At 40.7% G+C, this 27,098-nt stretch overlaps 5 protein-coding genes across 6 annotated transcripts; 3 read left to right on the top strand and 2 right to left on the bottom strand.

Annotated features, from left to right (window-relative positions):
• The first annotated feature begins 504 nt into the window (after window positions 1-504).
• LOC139103565 (glucose-induced degradation protein 4 homolog) lies at window positions 505-4,077 on the top strand. Its single transcript, XM_070658392.1, has 4 exons — window positions 505-1,255; window positions 1,580-1,747; window positions 2,161-2,393; window positions 2,576-4,077. The coding sequence occupies exons 1-4, from the start codon at window positions 1,109-1,111 to the stop codon at window positions 2,637-2,639; spliced, it is 612 nt and encodes a 203-aa protein (XP_070514493.1). The 5' UTR covers window positions 505-1,108; the 3' UTR covers window positions 2,640-4,077.
• A 295-nt stretch (window positions 4,078-4,372) lies between these two features.
• Window positions 4,373-8,109, bottom strand: Rab40 (RAS oncogene family member Rab40). The gene is made up of 4 exons (XM_070658391.1): window positions 7,537-8,109; window positions 7,165-7,358; window positions 6,827-7,049; window positions 4,373-6,740 (listed from the first exon to the last, which is right to left on the bottom strand). Exons 1-4 carry the CDS (start codon window positions 7,694-7,696, stop codon window positions 6,427-6,429), a joined length of 891 nt encoding a protein of 296 aa, XP_070514492.1. The 5' UTR covers window positions 7,697-8,109; the 3' UTR covers window positions 4,373-6,426.
• A 1,852-nt stretch (window positions 8,110-9,961) lies between these two features.
• On the top strand, window positions 9,962-13,961 carry Foxk (forkhead box K). The gene is made up of 5 exons (XM_070658390.1): window positions 9,962-10,391; window positions 10,931-11,722; window positions 11,806-12,062; window positions 12,156-12,258; window positions 12,372-13,961. The coding sequence occupies exons 1-5, from the start codon at window positions 10,033-10,035 to the stop codon at window positions 12,547-12,549; spliced, it is 1,689 nt and encodes a 562-aa protein (XP_070514491.1). The 5' UTR covers window positions 9,962-10,032; the 3' UTR covers window positions 12,550-13,961.
• A 148-nt stretch (window positions 13,962-14,109) lies between these two features.
• Window positions 14,110-20,749, top strand: Grip163 (gamma-tubulin complex component 6). The gene is made up of 15 exons (XM_070658387.1): window positions 14,110-15,136; window positions 15,261-15,475; window positions 15,561-15,799; window positions 15,867-15,966; window positions 16,045-16,401; window positions 16,462-16,572; window positions 16,645-16,815; window positions 16,898-17,190; window positions 17,273-17,492; window positions 17,574-17,805; window positions 17,891-18,083; window positions 18,162-19,821; window positions 19,892-20,101; window positions 20,176-20,348; window positions 20,419-20,749. The coding sequence occupies exons 1-15, from the start codon at window positions 14,944-14,946 to the stop codon at window positions 20,717-20,719; spliced, it is 4,668 nt and encodes a 1,555-aa protein (XP_070514488.1). The 5' UTR covers window positions 14,110-14,943; the 3' UTR covers window positions 20,720-20,749.
• Window positions 20,750-20,848: 99 nt separating this feature from the next.
• Ilers-m (Isoleucyl-tRNA synthetase, mitochondrial) lies at window positions 20,849-25,301 on the bottom strand. 2 transcript variants are annotated; one of them, XM_070658388.1, is made up of 15 exons: window positions 24,804-25,301; window positions 24,470-24,592; window positions 24,248-24,395; window positions 23,976-24,180; window positions 23,569-23,879; window positions 23,325-23,491; window positions 23,004-23,240; window positions 22,764-22,936; window positions 22,547-22,685; window positions 22,300-22,457; window positions 22,083-22,226; window positions 21,795-22,008; window positions 21,487-21,739; window positions 21,240-21,421; window positions 20,849-21,146 (listed from the first exon to the last, which is right to left on the bottom strand). In XM_070658388.1, exons 1-15 carry the CDS (start codon window positions 25,014-25,016, stop codon window positions 20,913-20,915), a joined length of 2,901 nt encoding a protein of 966 aa, XP_070514489.1. In that variant the 5' UTR covers window positions 25,017-25,301; the 3' UTR covers window positions 20,849-20,912. The 2 variants fall into 2 exon arrangements, with proteins under 2 accessions (XP_070514489.1, XP_070514490.1); XM_070658389.1 differs by lacking the exon at window positions 24,804-25,301 and having other exon boundaries at window positions 24,248-24,416.
• Between the last annotated feature and the right edge of the window lie 1,797 nt (window positions 25,302-27,098).

The raw sequence follows: 27,098 nt of genomic DNA, 5'->3' as shown, positions 1-27,098 counted from the left end.
AAAAAGATTTTGTAATGATTTTATAATTTACTAAAAGAATCCATGCGCGCGTTATTTTTTAAAAGACCCCAATTACAATAGACGAAAAGAAAATCATGTCTTACCAATCTGTATGAGTTTCAGCGGAGTTCTAAAGTTCTGCTGGTGACTGTGACATAAAATGAAACATATTAATGTAGATATGTTAGCATTTAAATTAGATAATTATCTTTACATTAATTTAAATGCTAACATATCTACATTAATATGTTTCATTTTATGTTACAGTCACCAGCAGAACTTTAGAACTCCGCTGAAACTCATACAGATTGGTAAGACATGATTTTCTTTTCGTTTATTGTAATTGGGGTCTTTTAAAAAATAACGCGCGCATGGATTCTTTTAGTAAATTATAAAATCATTACAAAATCTTTTTATTTTAAAAAAAGAAAAGGACAGACAGTGTATAGCTCTGGCCTTTTCTTTTATCCGACGGCAGCCGAAACGCTGGCTTCACACGGACGAGCCTCTGTATCTGTACGTGTGGAAGCCGCGATTCCGAGTTGGGCTCTCTGCGTCCGAGGCATTAGCAGGCGCTACGGGCACACGCGGACACGGCATTGTGTCTAGTGTGCGTATGTTGCCCGTCTAAAATCTGCGACCACTGCCGCGAAGTTGTCCGAGCGCGGCAGAGTGGTGTGAAAAAAATCACGGCCGTTTCGCGGTCCCGCCGTAATCTTCAGTAATTTTAGACCGATCGCGCGGGGTGAGGAAGTTTCGCGTCCCGAAACGCCGAATAATACTTGGACGCGCGCGAGAGTCTTTCCTCCCCTCCCGCCGCTTCCCTTGGCGGCCCCAAAGGGCGCCCTGGGCCCGCTGCGGGCGGTCTGGGTTCGAGGCTCGGAGCATAAAAACGTTCGTATCCCCGCGGATTACCGGCAGTCATTGCGACACGGTCACCCCATCGTGATATGCGGGGCGCCGCGTCGCGCGTCGTCACCGCCGTCGCCGTCGTTACCGTCGCCTTTACCGTCGTCGTCGTTGCCGCCGTCGTCGTCATTGCCGTTGCCGTCACGGACCACGATTGAACGCCGCGTTGCACGCAAGCTCGGGGCAACGCCGTGCGAGAATGCCGGTGAAGGTCGACGTGGTGCCGCCGCCGCCCGCGAACTCGAAACAGCCGGGTGTCACCAAGTCCTTACTGTACAACGGCTCGCGCTTCCAGGGCTCGCAGAAGTCCAAGGGTAACAGCTACGACGTCGAGGTGGTTTTGCAGGTTAGTCAGCGGGCCCTCTCCGCCGTGGAGTCCGTTCTCCCGTCCCCTCTCCCCGCGCTTGTCCACCTCCGTGTTATGTCGTCACTTTTCGGAAATTGCGCCATAAATTGGCGAACATGTAACCCGTCTTCAACGACGGCGATGATCCGCGACACCGTTATTTTCCCTTCGTTCTCCTTTCCATTCCTTCTTCATGGCGGATTCACCCGTTCGTTCACAACCTAAATTGATATAAGGTGGCACACTAGGTTGTTGATTGTACACGCTGATAGAAATATTAAGTTAAATTACAATTTTTTTAATTCAGTATTTGTCTTGTTGCAGCATGTAGATGAGGAAAACAGTTATTTATGTGGATATTTGAAGATCAAGGGTCTCACGGAGGAGTTTCCGACGCTGACAACATTTTTTGATGGTGAGATTATTTCCAAAAAGTACCCCTTTTTAACTCGCAAATGGGACGCTGACGAGGATGTTGATAAAAAACATTGGGTATGTATTAATTATCGTTTAAGTAACATCGGAACTATCATCACCTTCCTTTCAGAAATAAGTAGGGCTTGCCGAGACAAATGGGAAAGCCCTATACCATTTTTTATAAAATTGTCGATCGTTATTAAAAAAAAAAAAAAAAGTAAAATGTATAGATGTAAAAACGACACGGAAGTTGCGAGTGAATGCGACGAGCGAATAACATCGTTGGCTATCGCTTTCACTTACTCGCAGTTTCCTTGTCGCTCTTACGCTTATACATTTACGTTTTTTTTCTTAATAACTGTTGACAACTCTACAAAATGGTATTGATTCTTTTCTTATTTGTATCGACGAGTTCTACTTATTCCCGAAAGGAAGATAGTTTATTAAGGAACAGCTTATTTATCTGTTTTCCTTATTTCTTATTTCAGAGTAAATTTGCGTCGTTCTGTCAATATGCCAAAACATTCAATTCAGACACATTCGATTACGAAGCGCTGAAAGGAACCGACTTTGTATTTATGAGGTGGAAGGAGCACTTTCTGGTACCCGATCACACAATCAAAGATATCAATGGTGCCTCCTTTGCGGGATTTTATTACATTTGCTTCCAAAAATCCGCCGCCACGATAGAAGGCTTTTATTATCATCGTAGTTCTGAATGGTAAGATACACAATTATAAATTAGAAAGTGATTATTACATTAGTGGTTTAATGGGTGATATTTAATTTCGAAATACCAATTGTGTTTTAAATCAGTGTTTTAAACAGCACTGTTTTAAACAAACGTGCATTACGATATAAAATAAAATATTTAAAACGACAATTTTATAAACGTTGTTTCAGGTATCAATCCTTGAATCTGAGACATGTCCCAGAGCACAGTATACAGATATATGAGTTCAGGTGAAGTCGATATCTTTGCTGAAGTCTCATGATAATCGCGTCTTTTCCTTTCTAGCACACAGATCTCATAAAAATTTTGTCCTATAAATTTTATTAGAAGCATCGTAATGAGTCTGTTTATTATTTGTGACATGCCCCATAGTTTTGGGGAAGATTGCCAATGAAAAGTATTCAGGATTTCATAATATCCTCTTGTTAGTCAACTATATTAAGAATCGTTAAGATCATGTAAATTGGAGTGCCTATTCAGTAAGATCAACTATGGATTAATTCAGAATACTTCAACATGATTGTAAAACGATTTTTGGTCAAAATAAATTATCTGATGCATATCATGTTAAATTATTGGTGTTTCGTTATTCGGTAGTCTGACAAAGGCAGGATTTTTGTTTGTGGTTATCGTCATTGTGTGTATGATCCAATTGTAATATTTCCGTACTTGATTTTAATTATTGAAACAATAGAAATGTATTTGTACATAGAGCTCAATTGATTATTGAATTAGGTTTTGCGAAACTTTTTTTTTTTTAACGACCATAGTGAAAAATGTGTAAAAGAAATTTTCTCTTTCCGTTTTACATTGTTTAAAATATTTATGAGATCTGTTTGTTACATTGGAAGAGATAAAGTGTAATTGTTGTTTGAATGAAGCTGTACGTATGTAGCAAATGCAAGAACAAACAGAAAATGGTAATCGCGAAAGTGTTATATTGAGATTTCATCTGTAGCTTACGTTGACAGACGTTTATTTATTTATTTTATGCGCGAATGAACTTTATCCGATTCTAATATTTTATACGTACATATATTAAATATATGTATACCTGATTTTAATAGTAGACATTAGACACATGTTGACTGTTCGTAAAACTTGTCTTCATGTTTTTAATCGAATGTTAATTGAATATATCGATTCTCTTAGGGAAAAATAGTACACTGTTGTGATAAGCATTACCATAATATATGCATAAATGTATATAAGTTAACAAGCTGTAATCGCGTAGTTTATCCAAGATTTATATTGGCATACTACAGCTTTCATTTGCTTGTGTGACGTTTACGAAACCGTTCTCGATCACCAGTGATATTGATGTTTCAAATAGCATGTCACATGCTATGTTATTTTCGATATTATTTTTACTTAATGTTGTTAAATACTAATAATTTTTGTTTTCTTTTTATTTTTACACTAATAATCTACTTAAATACTCAAAATGATGAAACAGTACTTGTCCTGTTTTACAATAAAAAAATATATACCGAATTGATAAGTTTGTGCAACAAACAGTCACTTTGGATATTGGAAAACGTAGCTACGTACGTATAAAAAATACATATAATATTTAATGTAATATATCAGATACTTTAAGAGTACACTGATATTGTTAATTGTGTTGAAACCTTTATTATGAAAAAGAAACGATCTACTCGTCGCATCCCTATTTGTAATGTGTTGTGTTTCTTTAAAAATATCTTTATATCTTTAGTTATTGATACCATTTTTTTTTTTTACATATGAACATATTGCGCAAAATATTGCATATCAGTTCGTAAGGTTACGATTTTTTATGCCATTATATTTTGTTATTTTTGACGAGCTGCGAAACCGATCACAAACGAAATTCTAATTCTTGCTTAAGCAATATAACTAAAAGAAATATAACATTTATTTATATAAATTATTTTGTCGCATTTGCTGCAGTTGATAAAAGGAATATTTTCTACATAAGGCGTCAATAGGTTTATAAATATTCGATTTATTTTCGCTATACAACCGCATGTACTTTAAACTGGAACACGTAATTATAATTCAATATAAATTGAAGTCAGGTTTCGCTATTATACAAATAGAACCACTGATGTGTAGATAGAATACATTTATGAAAGTTACAGTGCTCAAATCAACAAGAAAGTCGTATTACAAAGTTGTGCCAGGGAGAAAATTTTGCCAATTCCAGCGATTGAATTTTCAGTAAGGAACTCGACGAAATTAAATTAATATTAACTAAAATCGTAGCTTAAAAAAAAAAAATAAAAAATCTAGAACGGTATTTATTATATACAACATGTGTACGAAATAGGCTCTCTAATCCTTCGTTATCCAATGAAATTAGCATTTCGCTATTAAATTAGAAGTATTTTGGCAAACGGGACGGCATTTTCCCTATTCTTCCCTTAATATGTGGCCCCCTTTAAGTGGATATTCCTTCCTATGAAAGATGTTATTCTCTTGTAACAAAATATGTATATATATAATTAACGTGTGGACTATTTATTAAAGAAAATTTGATATTCGAAGTAGAGGAAGTCCGTTTTGAAACTTTTATATACCGATTACATGCACTGCATAATGCGTTAATATGAAGATAAATTTATTTAGTACATCTCACAGACAAGTAAGCACATCGTGTTATATTCATATAAAACAATATTATAATATAATATAGTTCTTTCTTTATATACACAGAATATAATTTAGTTAAGTCTAACGTAATATAAATATACATCTCATGTGCTTTCCTGGCATCGAGTGATTTGTTACAGACATATCGTTAGAGATCGAGTGTGTTTCTACCTATTCTATCTATATTACACACAAACGCATCTCTTGCAATCTTACACTGTACATTGTGGATTTACACTTAGGTAACGTAAAATAAGATGTTTTTTAAATAACATATTCTAGGGAAGGGGATTTCGTTTCGAATGGGAAAACGAAGATCATATCGCTCCGCGCGACTTATTCAATTAATACGAAAGAACGAAAAATAAAACATCGAAAATCATTCGGCCGATCAACGTAATGAAATATGAAAACTCGTGCCGTAGAAAGAGTCAATTTTTATTGCTCTTATAAAATCGTCTTCTTAAAAAATATATAGCTCTTTCGCTCTCGGTAACCGTTAGCTTCCGATAAAACGGTTTTCGCATCGCAAGCAATTGAAAATATATATATATATATATGTATATATATATGCATATGTGTGTGTCGCTAATATATCTCGAGTTAGCTGCTCTAAACTTTCTACACTTACGCTATCATAATTAGTCTACACCACAACCACCGTAGACTTAGCGAACTTGTACTTTTCAGTTCATTACTCGCTGCACAAACTTACGAACGAAGAAAGAACATTCCGCACAGAGATACGTTTGTGGGGAGAGGATACTTTTTCCAACAACGGCCAAAAGAAACGAAACTGCTTACAAAGGGTTTTAGAGTACGAGCACACTCGAGTCGCATAATATAACGTTGGTTAATGTATCATGCGGGCGTTTATCTTATGAACCTTCGTAAATCTCGACGCGTTCCCTTTTCGCAGTGAAAAATCCACGCGAGTTTTACGATCGATGATAACGTTCGGTAACATTCATGCCGTTTCTCTACTACCGCGGCACTGCGCCTCTTTCCTTCTTAATCTCGTACAACGGATGGCACGGATACGCAGTTTCTCGTTTCTCGTAAGCTCATTAGTAATCGTTCAAATCGTGGAACTGTGCGCCGCGGCTCGCGGATGTGAAAATATATATATGAAATGTATCTCGTGATATAAACGCACCAAGTATATCCATTAACATTGGCAAGTGGCAAATTGGAATTTTATATACTTACACTATTTTATAGAGGGGGTCTAACCAGTAATTACTACGAGTCGTGAAACAACATGCGCAAACACGTTTACATCCCCCGATTTGAGAAAGGGGAACGGGGAAGGAAAGGAAGAACGCTGATTGCTGCGCGGCGCTTTTGTAAGTAAATCGCCACCCTGACTTTTCGTCCACCGTCGCTCTCAAGACACTGTGCAGGAATTGCGGCCGACGCAACTTGTGCGAGAGTCGGCGATGCTCCCGGGTGAACTGCCCGGTGTCGACAGCCCGCCGTTGTTGTGACCCACCCCGACGAAGCGTAGCTTCCGATGATGCGATCCCAGGTTCTTTCCAGAGTTCAACGATCGATTGCCGTTGTAACGCAGCTGGGACGTGGTCGTCATCGCGTACGACTTCAAATGTGATTTGATCGTCTTGGGCAACGGCAGTTGGTCGATACCGTAAACTGTTGTCCGAGCCACTATCGCACGGCATGCCAGTTCTTGCAGGCTGAGTACTATATACAGCGAATTATTCGTTAGTTTGAGTTTCTTAGATTAAAAAAAAAAAAAAAAATAACCTATTAAACCATTTTGTTAATACCTTTATTGGATCGCCATAATCTTTCCATGCCGTTTCTGTGTAGAGCCATCCGAGAGAGTTCTGAAAAGCTCTCGCGAATATTAAAATCGCAGAGCGGCGAAACTTCAAAAAACGCCATTCGATTTTTAGCAGCGTAAGCTTCAGCATCTCGCTCACCCACTTGTCTCTTGAAAGCCAAGTGCAGACGATTACCAACCAATACTTTCGGTACGCCAGGCGCGTGCTATAAAGTTTAATTATTTTTATTGTCAATTAATTACGCGTATGCGATCCAGTATGAAAAATCGCACATCGTGTGCCAAAGGCTTGACTCGACGAAATTTAAAATTACCGCTTACCTCTTCGACTTCTTTCAGCCATCTATCGATACCGTCAAAGGACCATTTATTCGTAATATCATACACCAAGAGTATACCCTGAGCACCCCTGGAATAAGACCGGATGATAGTACAGAATCTACCCTGGCCTGACGTATCCCATAACTGCAGCTTCACTCGTTTTCCATCTAGCAGAATAGTAGTAGTCTTGTAAGCTGGAAAGATAACAAGCCATCAATACAGTCTCAAAAAAAAAAAAAAAAAAAAAAAAGAGCAATGACGATGAGTCATTGCTGGTTGATTGGAAGTCCCAAAACATTTTGCTACAAGTGTCAAAAGAATATCAAGGAAAGTTCTACAGTATTCAACGGACAAATGATAAGAAAGTTATACCACTGCCACTGCAGAACGGCGATTCCGCGGCGCCGTCCTCGAGACCACTCAAGATCTCTTGCTTGCCGACGTCGCTGTCGCCCACCAGCAGGAACTTGAGCAGGTAGTCGTACTGCTTCTCTTGACGAGGCTTCGCCGTGCTCGCCTCACCCGCAGCCATAATATCCGGCCGTCGCAGACCCTGAGCATACTGCAGGCGACCCACGGGGCGACCACGCTCGCCCAGCCGTCGTCGCGCTTTCCCCCGTGTTCGCGGCACGCGGACGGAACCTCCACCACCACCACCACCGCCGTCGTCGTCGTCGTCACCGCTGTCGCCGCCACCACGACGGCGTCTACGACGTCGGGCACCTCGCCGGTGAAAGCTATCGCATCGTATCTCGGCGCGTTCGCACGTCGCGTCGACACTCTCATGGATCTCGGCCGCGTCGATCGAGACCGCCTGGCCGTTCTACGCAATCACGGACAGATCCGTCAACGCGGACGCGTATCATAACAAAGCTAAACGATCGTCGCGCGGCTTTCTCTCCTTTCGGCCGCCGCTTTCCCCGCTGTCGTCGCGCTCGTCCTACCCGCGCCCCGCACGCTCCCGCCCCCTCGCACGGCACCGCGCATCGAGGTTGAGCGCTGTCGCAAAATCCGCGAAGGTCGGATGCGTTCGTGATCGCTCGCGCCGCCGTCCGCGAGCGGCGCTCCAGGTCGCGTGAGCCCGACGGAAACGCGGCGATTGGCCGTCAGCCTCTCGGACATCGCGCCCCTGTTGGCCGGCGGCGGCTTCGATTACGAATCAAGATTATTATCGCCGATGGCGCCCGCGCCTTTCTCGCTCGGCCGCGTGATCGATGGCAAACGGCGAGCGACGAATTTTTTCGAGTCCGACTTTTCGCGAGATAGAAGCTCTCAGGTAAAAAAAAAAATTGTTAAGTTTAAATATTATTGGCAATTAATCTCTTCGACTAGATATTTACTATATTTTCTTATCTTACATTCTTTTTCATAGCTCTAATCTATCGATAAGCGTGGAAGTATCACGCACGAGTTTTGAATCTTCTATATTACTAATATGTCCGCTATCGCCGCAGAAAACGCTGTATCTGCTCTTCAGTGTACGTGCAAATTAAAAAATTGTATTGTTCCAGCGAAAATATCATCGTTATTTATTTAATTATTGTTACATGTTTCAAGAATTCTTCTGCCGTCGGAGAAGAGAAGTCTTTCTTCTTCCTCCCTCTGCTGTACGTTCGTTTCGGCGCGCTCGGTCGCCGCGTTCGAATCGGCCGCCGATTCGCGGTCTCATCCGTCACGTGGTGAAGCGCCGTGTCCACGTTTTAGATTATGGGTAAACAAGAGGAAGAGGACTCGTTGCTTGTGTGCGACGATCGGCGCGTATGTCGTCACCGTGTCGCCGGGAGGAAACGCGCGCGCGCGTGAACGTGTATACGCTCGCCGCCTGTCATCGTGTCGTCGTCATCGTCGCCGCCGCCATCATCAGTTCACACCGAGCCGAGAGGGCGCAGGGAGGATCGCGGAGACACGAGGAGGCGAGGTGAAACACGGCAACGAGACCCTTCACGCTCGCCAGAGACCGCAACGGACTTGGAAGGTGCTCTCTCAACTATACCGCCTTGCGACTTAGGCGCGCGCGCGCATAAGCGAGAAAGAGAAAAAGAGAGAGACAAAAAAAAAAGGAGAAAGAGAGAGAGAAACACGTAGAGATAAGAAAGCAGGAAAAGGAAGAGAGAAAACGCGGCATTCCGCGCTCGTGGCTCGCACACGCACGCACGCATACACGAATAACGAAACGTACTCGCGGAGAAAGGAGAATTCGAGAAGGAGAGCCGGCCATATTTCGCGCGGTTACACGTTACGTGTGTGCGTGTGTGCGTACGCAGCACCGTGCTGTGCGTGGCTCTCGTTTTTTTTTTTTTTCTTTTTTTCTCCTTTTCTTTTTCTTTATTTTTTTTCTTTTCCTTTTTTTCATTTTCGCGTTGGTCGTTACACGTTTTCTCCCGTCTGCCGAGAAGTCTGTCCGGACGCCACGATTTTCCTGCCCTCTCGTTTTTCTTCATCTCTCTTCTCCCGACCGTCCCTCCGTTCGCGACTCCCCTTTCGGCCGTCAACGGCGCGCACGTACACCCTCTCCGTCCCGTGTCTAATTTTTGTCACTATACTTGTATATTCCGAGACGCCGCATCGTACAGCTCTCCTCCACCTTCGCCGGTCTTCTCGCGCCCGTGCGTTCGTCCCCTCCTCCCCTTCGCCGCGTTATCTATTTATCTAGCATATCTGAGCCGCGCAAACGTTCGTGAATTTATCTCGCTCTTTCTCGAGCCTGAGACTATCTGTCCAACTTCGTGTTTTCTCTCTCATTTTCTCTCTCTTTCCCGTGCGCGCGCGCGCGCGCTCCCTCTCCGCCCGAGCCTCTCGGCTGTCTTCCTCCTCTTTCCCGTGCCTGCTCTCTCGACTACACCACGGCACATTCGCTCCCTCGGTACTATGTCTACGTACTCTCGTACCCAGGAGAGCGACGCGTGGGCCTTACTGGCACTGAAATCGGCGCCGGCGAGCCCGTCGAAGATGCAGTGGAACCCGGAGTCGAGCGGGGCACCGATCGCGCGGCTCGAAGCCCGCGAGTTCGAGTACATGGTTAGGCAACGGCGCATCACGATCGGCCGCAACAGCAGCAAGGGTGAGGTCGACGTCAACATGGGCCACTCCAGTTTCATATCCCGCCGGCACCTCGAGATTTTCTACGAGCACCCGTTCTTCTTCATGGTCTGCAACGGCAAGAACGGCGTGTTCGTCGACGGGGTGTTCCAGCGCAAAGGCGCTCCGGTCTTTCAACTGCCAAAGACGTGAGTTTTTACATACCCGGCACGGGAAATTTATTTTGTTGATCATCAACCGGCAGTCCGACCGCCGGCTTCCCCTCGCTTACCAGGCTACGCCGGAATGAGGCGCTATAACTCTCCGCGACGTGCATGTAACGCGGCCGAATAACGGCTCAGTGATTCTGAAATGTCTGTTATTTTCAAATTTATCTTGCTTATGAATGAGGGAAGAAAGAAATAAATCTTGGTGGGTTATACAAGTATTGGTAACTCCGATGGGCTGTACAAAGTAATTATGTAAAAATAGATGGAGATAGTTCTAGTGTAAACAGTTTGACTTGGCTGAAGAAAAAAATTTTTTTATGATACTAGTGAAGGCGTTATAAACAGAGATATTAGCGTAGACTTCTGTAATAATATTTTATTTACCTATTTTGGTCTCAAATTTTGTATATATGTATATATTTTTTTTTTTTTTTTATATAATCGTAATTGAATTGATATATTTAATGATAACATTTGACATATTTATAATAATTCTAATACTCAACTTTGTGTTACAGATGTACCTTCAGATTCCCAAGTACAACGATAAAGCTGTTGTTCCAGTCACTTGTTGATGAGCAAGAGCAAAGTAACATTCGTGTGCCCTCTCCACCAAAGCAGCGGGCGCCACTACCTCCTCTACGAATAAATATCCCAGACACCGGGTACAGCAGCCCGTTTCCGTCACCTACGGGAACGATAAGCGCCGCTAACTCGTGTCCGGCGAGTCCACGTGCTGGTCAAGGCAGGAGAAATATCTCAGCAGACTTACAGATGGTTGCGGCATATGCCGCCGCTGTGGCAAACGATTCTCAGAGCTCTGGCTTGGATAGGCATAATTTGGAGAGGCATGACGGTGGACAGAGTTCTAGTAGGCAGATAAGCCCGGAACCTAGTGCTGATGCGCGTTATCGAGGCGGCAACAATTCAGGACCGAATGGCACAGCGCCACACTATAGTCCACCCAAGGATGATTCAAAGCCACCGTATTCCTACGCGCAACTAATCGTCCAAGCGATCGCCTCGGCACTTGATAAACAGCTCACCTTATCAGGCATCTATTCATACATTACCAAGCATTATCCCTACTACAGGACTGCGGATAAGGGATGGCAAAATTCTATACGGCACAACTTGTCATTGAATCGTTATTTTATTAAGGTACCTAGAAGCCAGGAAGAGCCAGGAAAAGGTTCTTTCTGGAAAATAGATCCTCAGTCTGAGACTAAACTAATTGAGCAAGCATTCAGACGAAGACGTCAACGTGGCGTAACTTGTTTCCGTGCGCCGTTTGGAACTTTATCATCGAGGTAACGTTAAGAAAAATTTCGTATTATTTTTATTGCAAGTATCGATCGGTAAATCATTTAATGTTATTATTCGTGATCAACAGAAGTGCGCCAGCTTCACCATCGCACGTAGGAATCAGTGGATTAATCACTCCCGAGTGTTTAAGCAGAGAGGCTTCTCCTGGACCTGAATCTTATCCAGATAGTTCAGTACCTTCTCCAGCTGGACAACTCGCGACAAGTCAGTCGGCACCCGGTTCTCCTGGACATCCGTATACATCGTCTCAGACAACTCATAAGGGACGCTTGATGCAAACAGTGGTAACCAATGGTGTCAGTGGCGATGCTACAGGAAGAGAAGGTAAATTTTGTTTTCATCATTTATTAAAAAAAAATTTCTTTTTTTTTTCTTTTCATTACTAAGAGATACTTTACAATTCATTTTTCGTAATAGAAAAATATTTGGTGCCTGGGAACGCTGTAGAGGACCATTCTTTATCTTCAGCTGGCCAATACAGTCCAGCTGCTGTTATTGTACAAACAACATATAATTACAGGTACGGTTTACGCTTGTGGACGTGTTACGCTACGTTATTAATTCGTATAATACTCCTAGTTTTAGAAATACAATTTCGTTTCACATTTTATGTAAATTTTCTACTTTTAACAGTGGAACTTTTATCGGCCCCGATGCTGGCATTGGGGGAGTTAGCAAGCGCACTCATGAAGAATCTGACAGCTCGCCAGGTTCACCGGCCCCGCTCGCAATCGTCGAGAGCCCCGAGCCTCCCGAACACCAGCCATCACAATCCAAACGTCAACGTATCCATGAAATGGATGATCATTGAACTGATAAACGTGGCATCCTGTTACGTAGAATATTACATTTACATTATTTGCCTGTCGTCGAACACACACTACAAAACACACACACATACATACACATACACACTGCAAACTTTATTTTATTTTAACCGCATAACCCGCTTTAGACTGCACATAATCGAGCGTCAGTTCTATGTTCTCGCGATAATCGCGAAAAAAATTGTGTGTACAAGTCCGCAAAAGAAATTTAACTAACTGAGAGAAAGAACGACGAGCAAAAGACACACATTTTCCTGTCCTAGACTTCATGTTCTCGACATGATTTTTCTCAACAACACACAGTCAATGTACATAAGATATATATACTTTATTAAATGCTTTCTCTTTATGACTTGTTAACTTCGGCAGAAGATATAGTATATATGTATATGGAGCTTATTTGATCGAAGGTCATCCAAAATAGTAACAGCAGCTGTTACGCTGACACATCAAATTGCAATAATGTGATGCGGTAACGTGTGCCATTCAGCGTTTAGCCGATTATATAAAATAGACAAAGAAGAGAAAAAGAAACAAGAGTGTTATCCAGTGTAATCCAAATGAATGGAGCGATGGACAAAAATAATGCGATTTATTCATAGCCGAATCCGCTGACCGATATCTATTTCACTCATGCGATTTCTGTTTTCGTATTATCGCTTGCACCTGCTTGGCGTCGTCATCGCGACTAGTGAAGATTAACGATAGAACAAAGTGATAAGAAGACGAACAAGAAAAATAATAGATTATTACAATTAGCGCACTTTAAAACGCTCAATCGTTTTATCGGAGGGCAAGATAAGGCACGGAATGCTATCAATACACCAATGAGAATACCGATAAAGAAAGAAACGGGCGGACGAAATTGACGAGCTTCTAGCGTTAACGATATGGTCTCTGTTAGAGATTATTACCAGAGCCAGAAGAAACAAAATAGAGCCTTATAATGTTTTAAATTATGTAATTAATATAAGGCCGCGATTTTATGATATAGTGGAACCTTAAAATATACAAAAAATATATATATATATAGTGGAATCATACAGTTCTTGTGGCTCTTTGGATAAGATTGATTCTTACGTGAAACGTAACGATTCACCATAATTTGTCTGATGATCTTTTTATTTTTAATAATTGAGGAAATTCTGATTGACAAAAATAAAGTGGTGAAAATAAAATATAGAAGACAAGGCACCGAGATGAAAAATTTCGCAGAGCGAAAGGGAAGAAGTTGTGGTCGACGATAATGATGCCAAACTCGATTACTGATTTCTCCTGCGATCGGTTTACTTTCCTCGTGCAATCGTAGTTAATCGTAACTCGCCGATCCCTTTAGAACATCGGCGTTAGACAAGATAAAAATAAATACAAAAAAAAAGAAAAAAAAAAAAAAAAAGCGACACATAGTAGCGTTAGACTTACGGCGAGGCAAGAAGGAGCAGGCAGGATTGGACGTAGTTATATTACGCGATCGGAAAGGAGCGTGGTGCAATAAAAAGGCAAAGAGAGAGAGAGAGAAAAAAAAGGGGGAGAAGATGGAAAAAAAAAGGGAAGGAAAAACGAAATTTATTTTTCGCGAGAGCGAGCGAAGTACGGCGTTCTATCTGAAGCGTTTATTTTTCTATTAGTCGGACGTACACCAGGCACAACAAAAGAGGGGTGGCTTTCGGACGATGCTGGTAGACGGATTACACGCTGTACAATGTTGATACATACGTATCACGAGCGACGTATGTCACTATTATTATACATATACGTACATACGTGTGCGAAATGCGTGTATGCACGAGCATAAGTATAATGTGCGTGCTCGTGTGCACGTGTATCGCGGAAGATCGATATGTGTAACAGGCACACGTGCGCGACATACACACATACACACATACATACCCTCCCTCGATGTTCATGATGTCATGTATGTGTGCATATGTATAATAACGCAATAAAATTAATACTACATTACAAGTCATCATTTCAGCTCGTTAGATTTTTTTAAATTTTTTTTTTTTTCCGCGTTTTGCTTATAAATTAGAGTTAGATCACCCCGAAGATCCGAGGGATCGAAGAGATCGAGCGTCGTACGACCGAGCTTTCAGGCTATTATAAATATTTTTATTTTTTAATTTTCTTTTGTCGTATCTCACTGTGCCATCGCCAAGTAATTACATCTCTTCGCTTTCCCTCCTCGCTCTCTCTCACCGGGTTTTATTTTTCTTTTTGCGTCCCGTGCCTGCCACCAGATGTCTTCGCGACTTCTCCGCGCGAGTCGGGCACGAGTTGCGTTGTTATGGTCGACTATGGTACTACAAAAATGATCATCGTCCACCGCGACTCGTTGCAGCGTTTGATCAACAATCGCCCGGCAGAATATTACGATTATGGATCTAGAACGCGGCGACGCCAACGTTTACGAGCTTGTCACGCGGCTGGTCAGGCACACGTTGCAGAAGAATCGCGCCGAGAACGGGAGGTTTCACGTGCCACCCGCAAGCGACGTCAACGTAGTGAACAGGCTTCGTTCGAGGGCCTACGAGATATTCTTAAATAAAAATAATAAATTGTATAATCAAGGTACGCCTCTGTATCTCTCGGTTCCTTAAACTCGTGACGCTAAATTAAAATGGACGATACATCGAAGAAAAGAAAACTCATGCATTCATTAAGCCGAGCGTTTTCTTATTGATTACTGTTACAGAAAATGCAACAGATTCCGAGATCGATCCCTTAGTAGAGATACTGAAACATGCCTTCGTGCTCAGGTTGGCCCTGAGACGTATGTCAGAAGCAAAGGAGTTGGAGAGTTTGATATACAAGTTACATGCACAGGCAGACAACGCGGATGCTGTAACTTCCACCTTACGGCTGCTGATAAAGCTCAAAAACTTTCAGACTGATAAGGAGGCTGTGCTGGTAATTATTTTTTTACTCGCGATCGTATAAGTGGTTCAGGAATTTTTTTAATTTTTTTTTTAATTAATGCAAATTTATTCCACAGGATGTATTTCACTATGGCAAAGCCAATCCTGTTTTGCCTGAGGATATTATGTCTACAAGTGGTGTACCAATGTTTCAAACATATCCTATGGAATCTTTTATCTTGCCGGATAAATTTGATATGATGCTGGGCATACATAGAACTTGCACCAGGCAGGATGCATCATCCAATTTTGTTAGCAGAGTCACTTTTGAAAATCAATATGTATCTAAAGCTGTTTTAGGAATCCAAACAATTAGGTATAATAATAATGACATTAAATACTCTTATTTTTTTATGTATGTTTTAAAGACATTATTATTTTAGGTTTAATAATGCTATTGAAATGATTCCTCGTATATCGAACTGTACTGAGAATACATTAAAACAATGTAATACGGTTACTCCTTTTTTAGCACATATTATGGTAAGATATATCTTTAATTTTTATATGTTTTTTAAGGTATTTTTTTTTTTTAACAAATTACGTTTTCTTTTTTATCAGGTTGAACGAACAAATAAGATATATTTGTCTACACAAAGATTTATGTCGAATATGACTTTACCCTGCGAATGGATAAAGCCTGTAGATAATCAAAACGAGAATCTTATCTATACTGCGTCGTCGGATAATTCCGATCGTAGTTTTACGAGCGAATCAAAAACCGTCGAAAATGATCCTGATTTAATGTGGAAAGAGATATTATTTTCTGATGACTGTATTTCAAAGTTACGAACGTGGGAATCTCTCGAAGCACCGCAGTTTTCCAAGCAGTTGCTGTTTGTCACCGATCTACCGGAAACCGCGTTGCATTTAGCGAGGATAAGGGAAACAAGTATTTTATCACTGCTGCCAAAGAAGGTAAAGAGAGTGATACTTGAGCAAATATATCATGCAAAAATTATTCTCGTTATGTTATAGGCAATGTATTCCATATCTCTGATGCGGGAGGTTTCGCCCGACAAATTTTTCTCGGACGTTAAATTGTTATTATTCGGCATTGATTCCGATTCCTTTAAATACGATACTGTGGTATGTGGATTTAGTAAATCACGATAATGCGGCAATCTTATTTGTTTGTACGTCACGATAACTTTATTTCAGACGGGATTTAAATTGGAGGAGAACATCACCGTACACGGTATAAGTTTCGAGGCATTAAAGATCACTTGCCATGAATCTATTTGCTGGGGTAATAGTTTCAAATTTTTATCGCGCCTAGTTGTACCTGATCCGCAAACGGGTAAATTACAGCAGGATGGTCTCATATTTAAGGTGTGTATAGTTATTATTAAAAAAAAAAAAATACATTTAATAATTTTTACCAATGAACTACCCAGATATGATATAATTTCAGGCGATGTGCGCCAATATTAAAGAAGTGCTGCTTTACTACCGTTCGGCATTGCAAAGAATTCTTAATCAGTACAAATTTCATGGATTGTTGAGCCTGTTCAAACAGATTCGTCCGCTGGCGCATCTACTCGTGGAAGTCGCAAAATTATGCGGTTATAGCACAAATCAATGTACTTTGCGTGGTGGCAGTGGAATTTTGACGCACATTTATAAAGAAGTGACCAAGGTTACTAATCCAAAAGTCGCGTTGGTGTTTTACTCCATTTTAAAATCGTGTTGTGAAGTTTACTTTCGGTGAGAGAACATCTTTTTTTATATTCTGGAAGCAAGGGAAGTAATATTAGATTGACGAATATTTACACAATTATTCTTACAGATTGCTGCAAAATTGGTTGTTCGAAGGAACGTGTAATGATGATTACGGAGAATTTATGATTCAAGCACGTTCCCACTATCTACGAAAGAGAGGACGTAAATTTTGGACGGAGAGTTTTGCAATTGATACCGAATCGGTGCCTGGCTTCTTATCCGAATTGTCAGAGTCTATATTGCAGTGTGGGAAGACGTTGCGACTTTTAAAAATTTGTAGTCCAAAGGTACTTGTTGTAATTAAAACTCATTAGTTTTCGAATTTAATTACGACTCAATAAAACGATTTTTTATTATTTGTACTTCAGAATCTCGTGTGCAACGTATCTTTCAATGCTCAACCGGAAGTGAGGGTCTGCTTGAGTGTATCTATGCTGCGAGAACAGATGTTGAGATGTCAGGAATATGAACGTAAAGGTGAAGCAGCTTTGGGACCAGTCGTATCTCTTTTGTCTGCGATTCAGGACGAAAAGAAAACCGAGAGAGAAATGGCTGAGCTCGTCATACGTGCGCAGCATGAAACTTTGTCGAGGCTAGATAGTAATAATTTTACATTTCCTTGCGTCTTAAAACTATTATATTTTTTAGATTATATATTTAATAATTTGTATAATATTTATTTTAGAAGAACGCAAAGAACTCATTATAAAGACTGCACAGAGTAAACGACAGTTGCTACAAGAATTGAAGCAACAGGCAGAAGCGAGCGCTTTGAATAAAGAAAAGGAGAAAGTGAATGAAATGTTAGCTGATAAGTTATTGCTCGAAAAGTTTAATCGAGAGCAAGAAGAGCTACTGGAGCAACAACAAGCTGAACGGTGAGGTTTAATATTTTACATAAAAGGAAATTATTGCTGTTGAGTTAAAATATTATTAGTATTGTTTGATTGTTTCAGGGAAAATCTTATAAGTTATTATGACAAATTAACTGCCGATATAGAAAGCAATCGCGCACGATCCCTCTGGCGAAAGGCAAGAATGAGTCATTTCGAAAGACGAGTAGAATTTTTAAAATCTGTAAAGAAACTCGATACAGAAATATCGGAAAATGTCGTCACATTAAGCTCCGATGAAAATGTAGTGGTTGGCGTTGACGGTGACGAAGAGAATAAAAATACCATGTCCAAGGTAGAAGCTGCATCCAATCAGGATCAAAATAAAAACTTTGCGGAAAACACACTGTTGGATATAGCTGCAAGAGATATATCCCATCAAAACAATTCTGAAGAAAATCTAGAAGCTGCTGACTCGGGTGTCTCCCCTATTAAAGAGCCTGACTCTGATAAAGATATATCGGATAAAAAAATTACGAGTAAAGATTCTCTCACGACAGAAAACACGCAGAATAAAGATCCATCGCGAGAGACCCTACCATTGAGTTACAAAATCTACAAAAAGAATAATGAGACGAGCAATCTGCAGGATTTTCTGCGCGACGAAGCAATGAAAAATATTAATACTATGATGAATAGCGATGATAAAAAAACGAGCACACTTAATACTCGTTTAAACGATATCTTGGAAACTGACGAGGTGACACAGAGAATTATTGGTGCTATTAATAGGCCTAAGTCCTTAGCTATCGCGAAGATAAATAATATGACCACTGCACAAACCAACAAACTTAAAGTTTTGATGCAAGAGTACGGCATGACTCCGAATAACAATGAGCTCAGTACAATACTTACGGACAATCAAAAAATTATTGATTGCGCAAGTACAAACGGCAATAATCGGGTATCGGTCGATATCACTAGCGAATCAAGTTCGGACAATACGAAGGAAAATATGAACAATAATGTTCTTTCGATAACTAATATTAAAATGCCGGAAGAAATAGCGAACGTGGAAGGGCCTAAGAACGATGATAAATGTTCCAATAAGACTAACGAAGCACACGAGTCGATATTGAATGATGCGCAGCCTCATAATATAGACACGCCAATGTCGTGTACGACCGACAATTTTACTACAGCATCGATGCATACTCCTATGTCACAGATACCGAATAGCGACGATATATTCGCTTCAAATGCTGGTCAAGAAGTTTCATCCTTATCAGACGACAAATCAATCACAGAAGATACGTGTTTCGAATCTCCGATGAGCAATAATTTCAAGCTACCAAATCTATTTGGCGTTAATTTCGCCGTGAAACAGTCGGCTGAACCTTCCTCTCTGACCATAGCCGACGTTGAGATGATCGATCATACATCTCTCCAAGTATACTTGGAGAGATCCATTATCATTCCCCTGCAGATACAAACTCGGCTGGTCAATAACGCGATCATTAAATATCTGGTGAACGAGCGTAATATGCTTTCGCATTTGCACAGCCTACGCAGTTATTTCTTTCTGTTGAACGGCGAATTTGCCAAGAGTCTAACGGACTCACTTTATTCGCGCCTTTACGCAATATCTGCGCCGATTGAGCTCTTTAATTCCGCTACCCTTACGAATCTTTTGGAGAAAGCCTTGCTGAATTCATTTAGCAATAATTACGCCAATTCGGAACTTCTAAGTCTTTCTGTCATTGAAAAACCATGCCAGTTATACGTAAGCGCAATAATCTGTTTACAGGAATTACGATTTTTGTTACTTCCGATATTAATAATATCTATTGCAGATTTCAGATCCAAATGTTTTAGAATGCCTTTGTCTTAATTATAAAATATCATGGCCGTTGAATATTATTTTGGATGACACGATGATGTTACAATACAGTAAAGTGTTCAAGTTTTTAATAATGGTTGGCAGAATGTCATGGGTGTTGCAAGAAGACTTTAATATAATGAAAGTGAAACGTAGCGCAGTTAATTCGGAGCAGTATCACAAGGTAAATGTCTTTCATAGATCTCGGGGAAATGGGATAGGATAATTCTTAATATATTTATTCTTTTGTGGATGCAGCTGCAATTATACAGGCACTCCATGACGCAATTTATGAATGCGCTTCATAATTATTTGACGTGTAGCGTGCTACACTCGAGTTGGAACGAGTTCGAAAAGGATCTGCAAAATTCACGGACAATAGACCAGATATATCTTTCACACATGACTTATATCAAAAGGATACTTTCGAGGTAATCTTCGGCCTTCAGTCGATTTTTTTTGAGATCCAAACGCGCATAAATCACCGAGTTTCAATTTCAGGTGTATGCTCAATACTCACGGAGAAAAAATGCGCGGCTGCTTAATTACTATTTTTAAAATCATATTAAGGTTTCATAATCGCTTGAGATTGCAAGCTTGGACCGTTGACGGCAAGGGTCGGTACAACCATCCAAATTTCAAGAGTTTGGAGCAGATGTACAAATCGTTTTGCGAGTGGCGGACGTATATGGCACACATCGCGCACAAATTGGCCATTAGCGGGTACCAGCCGCATTTTACGCATTTTCTCAATGCTTTGAATATAAATCATCTGTACGATTTAACGACAAAGCAAAAATAGCACTGTGATTAAAGTCCATCATGTTTTTTTTTTCTTTCTTTTTTTTATGATGTGTTAAATGTAAAAAGAATATCAGTTACTTGTAGATATCACGATTTAATAAAAGTAATTTAATTTCAAAATAGGGAATTTTTTTAGATTAATTTTTATTTAATAACGTGAATCATAATTATGAAATACTCTCCCACTAAATTTATACAGATATCGATGATACATTTGCCACATCAAGGACTTTAACGCAACGTCCGCAGAGACCATTTTCGTCTAATTCAGGATGTCTCCTACATCTTTGGCAAAGCACTTTTTCAATATTATGTAACTCAATTTGCGTTTCAGTCGCCGTGGATGATTCCATCAATGTAATTGACGAAAGTTGCAAAATTTCACATAATTCTGACGTAGAGGATTCCTGATCTTTTTGAAGCATCTACGAAAATAAGCAGACACGGTAATAACATTTGATTATTATTATTGCGAATTAGAACCTAGCACAATTTATGATTTATAGAAAGTCTATTACCAAAAGTGATTCATAATCATTCTTTGAAGCCTTTATGGTGCCCGATAATTCCCATGTGTTACGAGCAGCCAATGTGTTCACTTTACTTCTCAAAGTTAGAGCTGTCTCTACGTGTCTAGCGATTTCCGGCTCGTGCCAATTTTCTGGTACTTTGTATTCGCTATGATACAATGGCACTGACGCTGTAAATAATATGCGGACGGTAACGTAACGTGGAAAAAAAAATCTTTCTTGTTAAATTAGTTACCTAAATTTTCAGGATGATATAGCCACACTTCTTCCACCAAATACGGAACGATTGGCGCAATAGATCTTGCAAATACAGTCAAGGTAGCGCGCGTAACCTCCACTGCAGCCAAACGTGTTGGCGACGCCGCTTCGTCGCAGTAAAGTCTGTCTTTGATCAAATGGCAGTATACCGGTGACACGGTGTTCGCCAAAAAGTTCATTGTTAATTTGCATACATGGTGGTACAAGTAATTGTCGTACAAGTTTTGAATCTGAAAAGAGGATCGATATTATAGATACACGCGGATGCTCCTTAAATAATCTTACTTCTTTGCTATATTGATGCAGAGCGTGCAGCATGTATTTGTCGAGGTAGAGATATTCCGGTTCGACTGTGACTCCCTCGCTGTACGAATGTAAAACGCCTAACAGAAATCGTAAAACTAAACGCAATTTTTGTACAGTTTCGTGGCTTTCACGTAACAACGCTGTCGTAACCGGAATCTGGCTGTGCTGGCACCCGTGACTAGCCACCCACCACCTATCAATTTCCTTTCATTAATTTCACATTTATTTTAATAATTGCGATCGAATCGATGAATAATTTTAACTGACCTTAGAGTGTCAACACCATACGCCGGTTCTTTATTCAGGTTCGCTCCGCCTTTGATGATTATCTCGGGATTTATAACGTTCCCAACTGATTTCGACATTTTCGAAGCTTTATCGTCTACAGCAAATCCGTGTACAAATAACGTGCTTTAAGTAAAATAATATTAATGCATAAATATTTATGAGAGCCGTTATTTAATTTCACGTCGCGTAAAACTACCTGTAGGGAGAACGTTCTTGAAGAGCAATCGATGTTAACAATGATGACTGAAACCAACCGCGAAATTGGTCCATTCCTTCTAAATATAAATCTGCTCTGTGTTTCGGTAAAACGGCCGACCATGAAAGACCGCTATCCAACCAAATATCCATGATATCCTTCAAAAAGTATAATCGTACACTTTATTATGCGTTATTGATATTCTAAAGTTCACTAAAAAAAAAAAAAAGATTAGTTTTATACATACGGTTCCCTTTTCTAAATCTTTTATATCGTCGCTTAATTCTTGTCGCAGCTCGCGACCAATTAATTTCTCGGTAGATAGCTCCCACCAATAGTCGACACCGTGTCGTTCCATCAGTCTGCATAATCTTTCGATCCATTTTCTATAATATTAAAGTGCAGTCATTCGCTTAATTCTTACATCGCGAAACTTATTAAATGTATTGTCAATCGTGAGTTACCTGCTTGTATATGTATCACCGGTTCGTTTATTGTGTAGCACCGGTATCGGTGTTCCCCAAGATCGTTGTCGGGAAATGCACCAGTACGGTCGGTGCTTAATTTGTGCGATCAACGTGTTCAAATATGACGTCTGATTTTGCTCTGGGTATATCCTTATATTCGCGATGCTGTCCTTGCGTAAAAAGAACATAAGCACACGAGTGATAAATGCGTAACGCGCGTGTTACAAAAAAACTTACGATCGCTTTCTCCTTAATAGACCTTATGTCTAGAAACCATTGGTGACTCGCGCGGATTATCACGGGCTTCTTGGTTCGCCAATCGTACGGATAGCTGTGCGTAATCGTGTCGACGTTCAATACGTTTTCACCGATATGTTGCAAGATCTTATTAGTGCCCTCGTTTAGAACGTCTAAGCCGGAGAATTTGTCACCCGCTTCTTTGGTGAAACATCCGTCGTTGTCTATTAAAGATAACTAGAACAACGTGGATTGACAAAATTAAAATTATATAACATAACTGATAGGAATATAAATTATTACATAAAAAAGATGGCTCACCACTGATAAGTTATTCTCAATCGCAATGAGAAAGTCCTCGGGGCCGTGTGCAGGAGCTGTGTGAACTAATCCAGTACCGACATCAGTTGTAACATGATGTCCGTGTAAGAATGGCAAACGTTGTTTCGTAATTGGATGAAAATATTTGGTTTCAGCCAATTCTTGCCCTGTCGATAGATTATTTCATTTATTATCAATTATATACATTAATAAAGATAAAACATTCAATGCAGCTAAATATTACCTGTAATAGTCGTAATCAATTTTAACGGACCAAGCTTCTGTTCAATATTTGTTAAGCATTCTTGTGCGAGAATGTATAGATTTTTCGAATTGTCTTCTACGACGCAATATACAATTTTGTTGGAGAAAGCTATTGCCTGATTAGCTAACAGTGACCACGGCGTAGTGGTCCAAATAAGAGCATAAAGTGGTTTGTTCTCAAAATCCTTCAATTTCGATGTTAACGCGCGTGTATCCAGTTGCATGCGAACGATAACACTTTTGCTCTCGTGAGACTCGTTGTATTCCAGTTCCGACTCTGCTAACGCTGTTCTACAATTATCGGGGCGGAAAAAATCACATTAAAAAACTAAAATTATTATTTTTTTTTTTTTTCAGAATTAATCTACGAGTATTTCCAATTTGTACCTGGAAGACGGTGACCAGTGAACTGGTTTGAATGCTCTGAACACGAGACCTTTGTCATACAAGTTTATAAATTGTTGCATTTGATTTTTTATGTACGAAGTGTGATTCGTGAAGTAACATCCTGATTCGTTCCAATCGGCCACAACACCCCACGACATAAAAGCTTGTCGTTGCTTTGCTACTGCGTCACTTGCATATTTTCTAGCTGTAACATAATGCATTTAAAAAAAACAGGAGTTACTGTATTCTGCAACGTTTACGTTTTAACATACCTTTCCGGCGAATTTCTATAGGATTTTCATCTTTTATATCACTAAGCACTCTCTGTTCAATTGGTAAGCCATGACAATCCCAACCTGGAATATAGTGCACTCTTTTGCCTGTTATAATCTTGGTCCTTAATGTAATATCCTTAAGAATCTAAGTGAGCAGAAACAAATCCTAAATATCAGTGTAACAAAAAACGTACCATATAAAATTCTATATTAACGAACCTTGTTAATAGCATGACCCATGTGCGGTTCTCCATTTGCATACGGTGGTCCGTCGTGTAATATAAAATCTGGTCCTTCAAGGTTCTTCCTCTGCCAGTTGTATAATTCCAAGAAGCCACATTTCTGTTGAAAAAAATACCGAAAGTTAATAGCATGAAAATTATTATCTCCACAATTAAAATAAAATTGAGTGTGCTATATATATATAGCTAAAAAAAAAAAAAAAGAAATAGCAGAGCAGCGTCAAGACGCTGGATTTTATTTAAATTCTCAGAAGACGAGCTTCTTAATTAGCGCGCGCGGAAAAAAATATATAAAGGCATAAAAAGTCCACCTCTGTCAAATAACTGTCCATCTCCACCCGCTTTGCGCCGCCGAGTCGCGCCGGGAAATTAGTTTGGGGTAACAATACAGTCTTCGTGTAGCTTTGTTTCGCGGCGCTTTTCATGCCTCTAAGCCACACCACCCGGCAAAATTCGGTATAAGTCTGCGGCGCGAATCCGGCCGACTTGAGCCAATGCCTCATCCTCGAGCCGAACACGGGCATCGTAACACGAGCGGAGAACAAAACGGCACTTCGTTATCAAAACCCACCCTGGCCTTCTAGCTGCTCCTAACCTCGGTATCTTTAACCGTGCGCGTACGTGACGCCATTTTTAAATGCCAGAATCCGGTTCGACCTCGCGCACGCATGTGCGACACGCGGTTTAAAGTGCCACTCGATGGCGCGAGCTGTTGAAACACCATCCGCGAGATATTTAAATCCTTAGATTCTTCTTGCCATTTTACGGCCGATATATTTCGAAAATCCCGGAGAAGATTTTATCCTACAGTAGAAAGTATCGCATAAAGTTAATATATGTGCACCAAGCAGGTGTTTTGTATGCAAAAACCTTATATGTTGATGAAATAAGAGCCGCATGGCAATTTGCATAAACGTGCCTCATTTATTTCGCTATGCGAGTAGATCAAATTTTTCTTTTTTTTTCTTTTTATTAATACAAATTTTTAATTTAATTTTTTTTTATTACTTCACGCATAAATTCAACGCATATTTTTTTTATGTCCTTCCACAGCGTTAACCGCAGGTATGTTAATGAGACAAGAGGAATTGCGTGAGACAATAACAGATTATATCAAGTCCTTAAAAGAATGCCGCGTATATAAACTACGCAATTGCGTGCACGCGATTATAATACAAAGAATGATGCAAGATGATATTTCTTTTCTACGTTTAACGCGTAATTGCTCAATTTTTCTGTGCATACATAAACGTTATGAAAATCTGTTTAAATAGGATACGTAGAGAAAACGTTATGAAACATACATATATTTAATATAATAATATGCAGCGTAATAAATAATATACTATATTACATTACATTATATTGTGAAATACATATCGCGTCGTGTTGTAATATCATCCTGTCCTTTATTCTAGTATAAAAAATAATTGATTAATTCTTGCACCGGTAAACTTACGAGATATTTTCCAAAATTCGTCAAAGAGGTCGGTGGAAAAAAAAAATGTCCAAACAATTGTTATCGAATCTCGTTACGCGTCGCAAAAAAAATTACACTTTCCCAAACGTTCAACGAAAGAAAGTATTATAAAATTAAAACGATCCACCTCGTGTTTCCTCCGCGCATATATCGGGCCCGCGCGATCTCGGATGAATTCGGGCGCAAGAAATTTCTCTTGATTTTCAGCGGGCGTAATTAAGCGCGCGCGCCACGCCGAGCTGACGCGACACGGACAATAGATGAGCCGGGCGGGTAGCCTTAATTAAATGGTAAAGGCGGCCGATTAGTTGGCAAACTCGCGATAGTGGAAATTTATTATATCCAATGCAGCCCGCGGAGTCTCACGCGCGCAACTCTGCCACCGTCTTTCCCGCCGACGCTAATACCGCATCCCGCTTCCCGCGGCCCTTGCCCGCCACCCTGGGCAGCCGGAGAGGGCGAGCAAGGGTTTGGTTTGCCGTGCATAAATCTTGCCGCGCTCCAGATGGGGATACACAGCGCCGCGGCGACGATCAGATAGATGCTTAATGCAATTATACGGTTCGTAAGAAACGGCCGGGGCCGATACCAATTTTCGCGAGATTACGAAACTCGCGTCGTCGCGCGGATCAGCGGTGGCTGTAATTTCCTCCCGGTTATTTTTACCTCGGATTATCCGGCGACCTGGACGCGTCGGGATTGTAGAGACTAATGTGCCCGAGCGTCTTCCTGTACAAAAAAAAAAAAAAAAATGGGAAATAACGCGACGTATAGGTTGCACTGCGAGATCAATTAGAAGCTGTTGGACGGTATATTATATTTATGATTATTCTATTAGTTGGTAAGGAAAGGATGTCACAGATCGGCGCGTCGGCTCGGGGGAAGAACGAAGATCAATTCGCGGCGCTTCTCGCACAGACGGCTGATTACCCGCATCCTGATTATCGAACCTAACCAGGGAACACAAGCCTGCCCGCCGCAAACAGGCCCGTCCGTGTTCCGCGCTGAGCTGCCGTCGGCCGAAACTGCGGTCACGATGGGACACACAGAAAGTGTGCGTTACCCCTCGTCACCACGCGGATGATATAAACACCGCTAGACAGGCGGGCCCCCGGTCGATCAGTCG

This window comes from Cardiocondyla obscurior, linkage group LG06 (assembly GCF_019399895.1).
Source record: "Cardiocondyla obscurior isolate alpha-2009 linkage group LG06, Cobs3.1, whole genome shotgun sequence".
In the NCBI taxonomy this organism is placed as follows: Eukaryota; Metazoa; Arthropoda; class Insecta; order Hymenoptera; family Formicidae; genus Cardiocondyla; species Cardiocondyla obscurior.
The sequence above is the reverse complement of the archived record's forward strand: the minus strand, read 5'-3'. Positions and strand labels throughout refer to the sequence as shown.

Excerpts from the sequence above, each read along its gene's own strand:
- LOC139103565 (XM_070658392.1), top strand. The coding sequence starts at position 1,109 with ATGCCGGTGAAGGTCGACGTGGTGCCGCCGCCGCCCGCGAACTCGAAA. Across the intron at positions 1,256-1,579 it reads ACGTCGAGGTGGTTTTGCAG|CATGTAGATGAGGAAAACAG; the intron begins GTTAGTCAGCGG and ends GTCTTGTTGCAG. Across the intron at positions 2,394-2,575 it reads TATCATCGTAGTTCTGAATG|GTATCAATCCTTGAATCTGA; the intron begins GTAAGATACACA and ends ACGTTGTTTCAG.
- Rab40 (XM_070658391.1), bottom strand. The coding sequence starts at position 7,696 with ATGGCTGCGGGTGAGGCGAGCACGGCGAAGCCTCGTCAAGAGAAGCAG. Across the intron at positions 7,359-7,536 it reads GCCGTTCTGCAGTGGCAGTG|CTTACAAGACTACTACTATT; the intron begins GTATAACTTTCT and ends TTATCTTTCCAG. Across the intron at positions 6,741-6,826 it reads ATTATGGCGATCCAATAAAG|TACTCAGCCTGCAAGAACTG; the intron begins GTATTAACAAAA and ends CGCTGTATATAG.
- Foxk (XM_070658390.1), top strand. The coding sequence starts at position 10,033 with ATGTCTACGTACTCTCGTACCCAGGAGAGCGACGCGTGGGCCTTACTG. Across the intron at positions 12,063-12,155 it reads CGATGCTACAGGAAGAGAAG|AAAAATATTTGGTGCCTGGG; the intron begins GTAAATTTTGTT and ends TTTTCGTAATAG. Across the intron at positions 12,259-12,371 it reads CAAACAACATATAATTACAG|TGGAACTTTTATCGGCCCCG; the intron begins GTACGGTTTACG and ends TACTTTTAACAG.
- Grip163 (XM_070658387.1), top strand. The coding sequence starts at position 14,944 with ATGGATCTAGAACGCGGCGACGCCAACGTTTACGAGCTTGTCACGCGG. Across the intron at positions 15,967-16,044 it reads CTTTTTTAGCACATATTATG|GTTGAACGAACAAATAAGAT; the intron begins GTAAGATATATC and ends CTTTTTTATCAG. Across the intron at positions 16,402-16,461 it reads TATCACTGCTGCCAAAGAAG|GCAATGTATTCCATATCTCT; the intron begins GTAAAGAGAGTG and ends GTTATGTTATAG.
- Ilers-m (XM_070658388.1), bottom strand. The coding sequence starts at position 25,016 with ATGCCCGTGTTCGGCTCGAGGATGAGGCATTGGCTCAAGTCGGCCGGA. Across the intron at positions 24,593-24,803 it reads TGGACAGTTATTTGACAGAG|AAATGTGGCTTCTTGGAATT; the intron begins GTGGACTTTTTA and ends TTTTTTCAACAG. Across the intron at positions 22,937-23,003 it reads CTATTAAGGAGAAAGCGATC|GACAGCATCGCGAATATAAG; the intron begins GTAAGTTTTTTT and ends TTTTTACGCAAG.